This window comes from Euprymna scolopes, chromosome 1 (assembly GCF_053919585.1).
Source record: "Euprymna scolopes isolate OS-2025 chromosome 1, ASM5391958v1, whole genome shotgun sequence".
Taxonomy (NCBI): Eukaryota; Metazoa; Mollusca; class Cephalopoda; order Sepiida; family Sepiolidae; genus Euprymna; species Euprymna scolopes.
In genome coordinates, this window is record NC_136482.1 from 21,778,382 (window position 1) to 21,788,795 (window position 10,414).

The 10,414-nt window shown below is 34.4% G+C and overlaps 1 protein-coding gene across 2 annotated transcripts in view; it reads left to right on the forward strand.

Moving 5' to 3' along the window:
• Positions 1-10,414, forward strand: part of LOC145285317 (protein unc-93 homolog A-like) — a 719,754-nt gene that overhangs the window by 285,563 nt on the left and 423,777 nt on the right. For both annotated transcript variants that reach the window (XM_080134117.1, XM_080134118.1), the window contains one exon: positions 4,788-6,146. In XM_080134117.1, the coding sequence (XP_079990243.1) occupies positions 5,070-6,146 (1,077 nt within the window). In that variant the 5' untranslated portion in view covers positions 4,788-5,069. The remainder of the gene's footprint in view (positions 1-4,787; positions 6,147-10,414) is intronic.

A 10,414-nucleotide genomic window follows, 5' to 3' on the forward strand; every position in this document is an offset into this window, starting at 1 on the left:
TCATGAAATGTCAAGGTGGGTGGAAAGAGAGGGGAGGTAGAGCTCTGACCAGGCATTTACTAGAAGATTGCAAAAAGGAATGGGACTTTGGGGGATTAATTGCCACCAAAACCCTAATAGTCGTTGCCAGCGAGAAATCAATGTTGCGATAAATCTAAGTCATTTGCAAAGGTTATCGAAAGAGCTGGAGAGTACTGGAGACTTGTCACCAGACTCCCGGAAACACTGCCGGTTATTATCAGTACGCGATATCTTATAACATATGTGATAACTTCTAGTGCTTACATAATAATAATAATAATAATAATAATAATACTAATAATAATATGTATTACAAAGGAGTCACCACTTATCAAGGCCCTGAGGTTACTCGAGGATAAGGGTTAATGAGTGTACATTAGTCAATGGGACAATATTGTAGTAATCGTTAATAGTGGAAATTTTGTAAATTGGATTACTTAAGGGGATGGCTCGACAAGAATTTGTTTACGTTGGACTTGAAGACTGCCATATTGTAGTCAGCTGGAAAGGAGGGAAACAGAAGAGAGTTCCACAGGCGTGCAGTTCTATCATATATATATATATATATATATATATATATATATGTATGTATATATATATATATATATAATATAACGGTGCCAGCTGATGTGTATGTGAAAGAAAAAGTTGGTTGGTTGTTTGTGTTTTACGGCATATCAACCCATTTCAGGTTATTTAATGCCGAATCCAGTGATTTTGAAGAAAAGATTTTTGATAGAATATATATATATTTTTTTTCAAGTCAGTTTCTATTTAACCCATAGTTGGGACCCTAACAGATACTACCACTCAGAGTGGATCTGGGAGCAATGGCAATTAAAGGGTGGCTCCACACTCCTCAAAACCCGCAAGCTGGGCATCACCATCGAATATAGTTTACGGTCATATCCAGGACCGAAAGAAAAAGAGAAGGTCGAAAAGTACGAAGACTTGAAAAGTGAGATGAAAAGATTTTAGAAGTTGAAGAAAGTAGAAATTGTACCTGTTGTGATGGGAACCCTGGGGATTGAGACAAAAGGAATTGAAAAGTCGACTGAGAAACTTGGCATCCATTGCAATATTGGAGTACTTCAGTAGACTGTCTTGTTTGGAACCGCCAGAATCTTGTGGAAAGCACTGGAAGACTGAGAAAAGATGCTGAAAGCCTATGATCATTTGTTACAATCCGTTCATCGGCATAAATTTGTCAATAACACAAAATGTGACAGCAGAAACAATCATCGGCTCCTTAATTTCTACTCTAAATCTGACTTAATTTTTCCCCAAAACAAAAGAACTTGCTCAATCATTGACATAGTCTGCTATTTTGATACCAGAGTGCATAAAAAACATGACAAAAATAAATATCAATATCTTAAATTGAAATTAGACTATAGAAATGTAAAGAAGTCAAGGTGATTCCTATTGTATTTGGAACGCTTGGGATCGTTACAAAAAGCCGTCATAAATGGCTTCATCAGATTGACGACACAATTTCTTTTCCAATTTTGTAAAAGGCTTGCGTATTAGGAACGGCGAAATTGTTAAGGTACAGCTTGAATCTCTAAAATCAAAGGAATTGACCTGCTGTTTAAGGAAAAAATCCAATTAAAAACATCTAAAAATCGAGACTACTATGAAATAATAATAAAAAAACAGGAAGTTGAATTAGAATCGATCCATTATTTTACTAGTGCATAAAGATACGCATGATTGAACATCAATTAAAATTAATATATATATATATATATATATATATATATATATATATATAAAAGTGAACGTGTCTGTCTGTCTGTCTGTCTGTGTACATTTCCCTACGCAATAACTCTGTCAATTTTTAGTCTATAGACTCGAAATTTGAAATACCGGGTACTGAGATTTGGGAAAATCGATGTGACGGGTGTCAGCCAGAAATTTGGCTGTTAAGGGGTCAAATTTCAACGATTTGACCTTTAAGAATTCTACCAAACTCCTCCGACAATTTTGGGTCTAGACACTTGAAATTTTAGATATAGGTTCCTTGAACCTGGATCTAACTTAATAAAGTGATTTGAGCCCGAAACTATAAATTTTAAGGGGTCATAATAATGGTCAAATTAAAAAAAAAATTTACTCTTTTTTTTTTTGCTCAGCATACACCTCCAAAAACCCGGGCAACGCCGGGCTGAAATGCTAGTATATATATATAACCTAGAAATATGTTCCCTTGACTTTCAATATTTAATTTACTTTTCTTATCTATGAGTGCGAAGCAAGTTTAACCAAATATATGCATTCTGATTTGACTTTTTTTTAACACAGAAAGCTTCATAAGGGATTTTAGATAGTCTTTTATTAAAACATTGGTTGCATATATATGCGGGCGCCATTACTGCATAAGTCTATAATTTTTTTTTTGGGGGGGGGGAGTTCTGATCAATAAGTAGACATCTTGCTATTTCACAAAAGATCCACCACGATCCTTCAAAAGTTCCATTTTGGTGAGGTAAATAAGGCGTTTATTTTCTATGTTTAATACGATGATTAATTAAAATTTCAAAGTCTCTATTAGTAAATTCCGTTCCATTGTCCGAGCGAATACACTTTACTGCATCGTAAATGGCGATATCATCTAAGTATTTTTTAGTCGCTAGCAAGGTATCACATTTGTTCTTTAGAAATGGAACATTATTAAACCAAAATAAATCAACTTCAAAATTCAATGCATACATAAAGATTTTTCTATCCATCGGTTCTACAGAGCCGTTCAAGTTAAGTTGCACCAAGGAATGGATTTTGATGATCTTTTAATCTGACATCTTTTAGTACTTCGCCATTTTTCTTTGTGTACCAACGTCGCAGTTTATGAAGTTTTTAGAAGTTTTTATTTTTCATTCTGTTAACCATATTCAGCAACTTTTTGATATCTGGAATATTGCAGTGTCCTGGAATTTTATTCTAAGTTTCCAAATAATGGCAGGCGGTTTTTGATCTGACTGCACGTTTTAAATAATATAGTCTTACATTTTCTTTAATATAGAATATAGTTTCATTTATTTTCACTTATTGGGGGTAAAGTTTATATTTTCGTCTTGTTTAACGACATCATGTACAGAAAATATATACTTGTGTAAGCGTTGAAATTAAAATGTTTTTCTTAATACAAAAACAAAATTCACCTTTCTTATTTTTTTTTGTTGAAAATTTTAGCATCGTCTCTATTTAAAAAAGATCATTTACTCGAATGCCGTTGGCTATCTCCACAAAGTTGGAATAAAAATTGATAAAATCAAATTCATTCGTGATTACGCGTGCAGTACTGCAATCAACAAGAAAATTGTTACTATTTGTTGAAGTATTAAACGTACATGAAAATAAAAATATATGTTCACTAGTTCTGCTCTGCATATTTTTTATGAAGTATCCTTTGAAATTCATGCTTCTGCATTGATAATTTCTATGGTTGAGTCGCCCACGATTATGAGAGACAATGTCCGTCTTTTTCTTATGTGAAGAATTGCGGTTTTACTGAGGGTAAAAGTATAATTTGAAGTTGGTTTATGGAGGGTAATTTTGAATTTCATAGTACTTATCGATTTTTTATTTTTCTTTGTTATGTTTTCAGTTCTTAGTGCTATTTTGAATTGACTAAATGTCATGGGTTTTTCGTTCTAGGTTATCAAAGTTGTAGACAGCTTAGTCACCTGGCAACCCGTTAAGAACCATGGAAGTCAATTAACTGTCGCCAGACATTTTTAATGAATTTGCCGTCGTAGTCTGTAATTTTCTCAGTTTGCATACATTTTAGAAACGTCAGTTCTATATATAAAGAAATAATTTTTGGGTTTCCTTTCGAGAAATAATGATCTCGTAATATGTTTAATGTTTTGCAGTCATCATCCAAGCATTATCTGAGATGAACTTCAGTCATCAAAGCACTGCATCAATTCCACCAAAGAGAATTGTGTTCTTTTCAATAAAATTTGGGTCGTTTCGATTTTCAGGTTGTGTCTGATTGGTTTTGTGTAGCTTTTGCATTTCACCTGCTACAATTAGAATTTTAATTCTGATCCATCAAAGTAAAGTCGTTCACTGGGCTTATAACTTTTTAAGCTTTAAGCCATTTTAGTTTTAAGAAAGAAGTGTTGTTCCAAACAAAATGGCAGTATGAATTCAGAGCAGCTTTGAATTGTAAAAGCTTGCAGACGAAGATGATGGTTTTCTGATAGATAGCCAATCCAGAGAAGTTTTGAAGAGCAAAGTTTCTTCTCGTGTGATAACGAAAATAGGTGTGAGAATTCTTAAAAGATTCAGTATATTTATGGAGTGATTCAGGTTTCTGATTGGTTACTAGCAGAGCGCGGCTACATTGGATTGTTCAGTACCTTTAACCCCTGTCTATATATAGCAACTTCCAATCAGATAGCGCTAAGCTCTGCTAGCAACCAATCAGAAACTGGAATCACTCCATAAATATACTGATTCTCTTAAGGATTCTCACACAGCTTTTCATCTTTACACGAGAAGGAACAATTTTACTCTTCAAAACTTCTTTGGATAAGCTGCCGGAAAATCTTCGTCTTTGTGTGCACGATTTTACAATTCAAAGCTTTTCTGGATTGATACTGCCATTTTTTTAAACAATATTTCTCTTCTGTTCTAAAAATAAAATAGCTTACAACTCAAAACAAAGCAATCGACGTATTTTTCTTTTGCCAACAGTGTTACGCTTATTGTTGTGACGTCATCTATTAAATCCTATTTTCTTTCCTTTATCTTTTTAGGTATTACGATATTCACAAGGAAATGATTCAGGAAGAAAGCGTTGAGTGAAGCATGGAGTGACGTAGGGTTTCGGCGATTTAGTCCAACATATCTTACAACCGCCGAAACCATCAGGATTCTTTGGAAAAGGTAGAAAGAAAGAAGTGGACCATTAAAAATAAAGAAAAGGGTTACATCGGGTGCAAAGGAGGTGGAGAGAAAGAGAGAGAGAAAGAGGGGGGAGAGAGAATACCCCAATCTTACCTGTTTAAAATAAAATAAAATAGAATAAAACACTGACTATGACTTCCGCAAAATTCCGAGAAGAATTCGACAAATACGACCCGATAGATGTCGAGGGTGTGGTGGTTGAACACAAGAAATGGATCGCAGAGCGAATGCGCCGCCACCGCAGCACCATGTGGATCAACCTGGCGTCGCTCTGCCTCAGTCTGCTTCTCATAATGAGCACATTCATCCCCCTTCGAAACCTGCTGTCAACAATGTACCCGTACAAGGGGCTCGGGTACTTCTCGCTCTGCTGTATCTACGCCACCTATGTGATAGGTTGCTATGCATTATCAACCATCGCCCACTACATCCATCCCAAGGGTGCAATAGTCCTTGCCATAATAGGACACTCGATTTTCGCGGGGTCGCACCTGTATCCGTCGTTTGAGACACTCATACCGGCTTCTTGCGTTCTTGGCCTGTGCCAGGCGGTGTTGTGGCGGTCACAGGAACTATTGTGCACGAGTTATGCCGCCAACTACGCCGCGCTGTCCGGCGCAAACGTAAACCAGGTGTTAAGACGATTTCACACGGCCCTCATACTGAGTGTCCAATTGGCCCAGATTTTGGGCAACTCCTTGGTGTCGGTCATTTTCTTTCAGCATGATAGTCTGCACGCTGCTCGGGCTTTAGAACGGACAAACACAACATTGACATTCACTGCGGCCGCTGTCGATGACTCGGCTGCCATATTCGATCTAACGAATCGGGCTGTTCGTGATCTCTCCTATTTTCCGTCAGAGTCCGTTGCCATCCAACAATCGCACAGCCCATTCGTACAGAGTCAGCCGTACGACGCCATGAACGTGGATTATTGCCCGAAGGACCCGCAGCGCATCGTAGACAAATACACGGTAGAGTTTCATACGATTAAGATCATATTCCTGTCGTTTACCATAACGGCACTGGTGATCGTATCCGTCTTTCTGCATAAGCCGGATATTCTGGTGCAGAGGCGGAACCTGGATTTTAAGCAACAGCTCCACGACATCTTCCACGTGTGGGGAGAGAAACGTTGGCTTCTTACTACTGGAGTCATGTTCTACTCAGGGATTCAACAGGCTCTCATTGTTGGGGAGCTCACCAAGGTAAGCAACCTATGTTTCTTTGCTTGATACTTCGATGGTACTTCTGTAGTTTACGGAAAGTGCTGAAATAATAACTCCATTATTTAGAAATCCATTCTTAACATGAAAAATGGAGAGGTGCGGTGTGTTTCTTTTTAACTATTCTGTACTTTCTTCGCAAAATTTAATGAACAAAACATACCGTAAAAATTCAATTTAACTTGAAAGTCCTATTTTGAAATTAGCACGGTTCCTAAACTACAGAAGTACCACGTTTTTTTATGTAGATTTATCATATATATTTTAATGTTGATTAGCCATACGTACCAGAGGTTTCTGGAGCAATGCATGTTTGGATGAGATTGCTTGATCAGATGCTGGATTAAGCCAGTACAGTATGAAGAATGGACATAATATGTTGAAACATTGTATGTGATTAACTTATTTTCACATATCAAAATATTTTCTAGTCGTCTTCATATAATAGTGTAGAATACTTTATTTTCTGTGATATATATATATATGTATATATATATGAAAAGATAAAGATTATAAGAGAAAAGGATTAAAGTTATTTAAGAACTTTATTACAATCTCATGTCCATAAGGTTGAAAAACGGTCAAAATAAGTGCAAACGAAGAGAGGGAACCTCGTTAGGCCATGGCATTTAAAAATTAAATGCTTCTCATCAGAACTGGAAAGAAAATCGGCATTGTATAAAAGTATGAGTAAAATAGACAACACCGATTTTAAATACATTTAAGATTAGACATGAAAAAGTTGAGGGAGAGATAGTGCGAAAGGTGAATAATAGTGCGAGTATGAGCAAAATGAGAAAAATTGTGTCGGATGGAAAAAAGAAGTTAAAAAATGGAAGGGAAGAAAGAAGTTAAAAAATGGAAGGGAAGAAAGAAGTTAAAAAATGGAGGGAAGAAAAAAGATAAAAATTGGGAGGGAAGAAAGAAAATAAATATGGGAGGGAAGAAAGAAAATAAATATGGGAGAGGAGAAAGAAGTTAAAAAATGGGAGGGAAAGAAGTTAAAAATGGGAGGGAAAAAAGAAGATGATAAATGGGAGGTAAGAAAGAAGATAAAAAGTGGAGGGGAGTAAGAAGATAAAAATGAGCGGGAAGAAAGAAGATAAACATGGGAGGGAAGAAAGAAGCTAAAAATGAGAGGAAAGAAAGAAGATAAACATGGGAGGGAAGAAAGAAGTTAAAAAATGGGAGGGAAGAAAGAAAATAAAAAATGGGAGGGAAAAAAGGAGTTAAAAATGGGAGGGAAAAAAGAAGTTAAAAATGTGAGGAAAGAAAATAGATAAAAAATGGGAGGGAAGAAAGATAAAAAATGGGAGGGAAGAAAGATAAAAAATGAGAGGGAAGACAGAAGATAAAAAATGGGAGGGAAGAAAGAAGATAAAAAATGGGAGGAAAGAAAGAAGATAAAAATGAGATGGAAGAAAGAAGATAAAAAATGAGAGGGAAGAAAAAAGATAAAAATGAGAGGGAAGAAAAAAAATAAAATGAGAGGGAAGAAAGAAGATAAAAAATGAGAGGGAAGAAAGAAGCTAAAAATGAGAGGGAAGAAAGAAGATAAAAATGAGAGGGAAGAAAGAAGATAAATATGGGAGGGGGGACAGAAGTTAAAAAATGGGAGGGAAAGAAGTTAAAAATGGAAGGAAAAAAAATGAAAAATGAGAGGGAAGAAAATAGTTAAAAAATGGGAGGGAAGAAAGAAGCTAACAAATGAGAGGGAAGAAAGAAGATAAAAAATGAGAGGAAAGAAAGAAGATAAAAATGAGAGGGAAGAAAGAAGATAAAAAATGAGAGGGAAGAAAGAAGATAAAAATGAGAGGGAAGAAAGAAGATAAAAAATGAGAGGGAAGAAAGAAGATAAAAAATGAGAGGGAAGAAAGAAGATAAAAAATGAGAGGGAAGAAAGAAGATAAAAATGAGAGGGAAGAAAGCAGATAAAAAATAGGCGTACAAATTCTGGCTTAAAAAGAGTATTTCAAAAAGTGAATAGTACTTGATAAATCGGTTCAATATTGGTATTGAAGAAAGTTTTATTTATTTTTTTTTTTGTAAATTATCCGAATTAAGTTGTAGCTGTAGGTTGGTGTCGGGATTTTAGTCTGTAGTTTGTCAGAAAAAGTGTCGAGTATGTAAATTGGCTTCGGGTTATTGATGAAAGTCTTTAAAGTGAACTCGTGTTTCTATTTTTTGTTTGCATAAAAAATACGCTGGAATAAGTAAAAAAAAAACTATTTAAAGTGAAGTAGTAATCCAGGGAAAATATCGCTGAAAGCGAAGAGTAGGATAAGGTATTCAACAGAAAAGATAATTCAGATTCTAAAACTAACAACAAGAATCCGCGTTTATAATTTTAAGAGTAAAAACAACTCGAATTAAAATCACAGAAAACTCGGAATATGAGTTGATAAATGAGATATCGCATATTTATAATCACACTTATAATTATAATACAAATTACACTTATAATTATAATTATAATTATGAATGCAATTACAATTATAATTACACTTATAATTATACTTATAATTAAAATTATAGTTATAATTATAAGTACACTTATAATTATAATTATATTCAGAACTACCAGATAATAAAGAGGGATTAAAGGTAAATCGATGTCACCCAAATATGGTAATATGGTACTGTGGACAATTTCAGAAAACAGTGTGATTAAGGATGAAAGGATTTATGAAAATGGTTAGTAGTAAAATAAGATGGAACCTATAAACAAAAAGAAAGGGTATATAGACAGAGATAGGGATCGAAAGGAGAGAAAAGGAGAAAGTGAACCGGTGCAGTGTGTAAGCAAAATGGCGTAGGAACGAAGGCAAAACGAAAAGCTAGGAAGCTAGGAAGAGTTTAAACAGGCATATGAGTGAGAGAGAGAGAGAGAGAGAGAGAGAGAGAGAGAGAGCGAAGAGTATGAAAGTAAGAAAAAGGAAGAGAAAAAAAGCAGGAGTGGTGTTGTTTATTTCGCTATACTTTTGTATTATGGCAGATTTTCTCTTCTCTTCTTATGAGAAGCATTTAGCTTTAAAATGCTATAACCGAAAGAGGTTTCCCCTGTTTTTCCCCTTGCTTTAACTGTTTTTAACCTTGTTGACATGGCAATGTAATACAGTTGTTATGTATATTTAACTCCTATCTCCTTACAGTTTCATACAACTTATTCCTCTTCATCGGAGGCTTTTCTGTCCGGGTAGGTTTGTCTTTTTGTTAGAAACTTACTTTTCAGGTCAACTTTATCACTGTACAATCCCAGTATATATATATATATATATATATATATATATATATATATATAAAGCGACCCCTTCCTGTAGAAAAGTACCAAGTAAAGGGGGTGAAGAAATTAATGTTTTTAGTAAATTTTTCGGTATTTGTCGTCTCAAGGGTCGAGCTTCAAAACGATACTGATCTTATGAAAATCCGTCTTCTCTGTCGAAGCTTTTAGGTTGACATGCAAACATACATACATATATTTATATATTGGTAGCTCAAATTTTCGACCCAAACCGATTAAAAAGCTTGGCCAATCTCTGAATACCCTTTATGGAAAATTTCAAATGTTTAGACCAGGGATTGTCTGAGTAATTTGGTAGAGACCTCAGAGGTAATTTTTTTTAAACTTTGACCCTTATCATGACCCCTTAACATTTATTGTTTTGGGCTCCAATCAAATTATTAAGTTATATCCATGTCTAAGGAACTTATATAAAAAATTTCAATATTTCATACCAAAAATTGACGGACGTATTGGTAGAGTTTTCAAAGGTAAAATCGTTGAACTATGACGCTTTTACAGGCAAATTTCTAGCCGAAAACGGATTACAAAGATTTTCCCAAATCTCCATACCCTGTTTATCAAATTTCGAGTCTGTAGATTGAAAATTGACAGAGTTATTGTGTATGGAAATGTACACAGACAGACACACAGACAGCCAGCCACTTTCACTTTTATAGATATATAGATAATGTGCATATATATATATATATATATATATATATATATATAATATATATATAATATATATATATATTATATGTAATATAAATATATATATTATATATATATTATATATATAATATATTCTCTATATATAATATTATATATATATATATATATAATGATTGTATCGCTCTAGTTTATGTAAGCACCTGCATTTTTAAGAAAAATGTGCTCAGTGACAAGCAGAGTGCAATTATAATATAGCTGTATAAATAAACATAAAGGAGCCTAATCTTGGATGTAA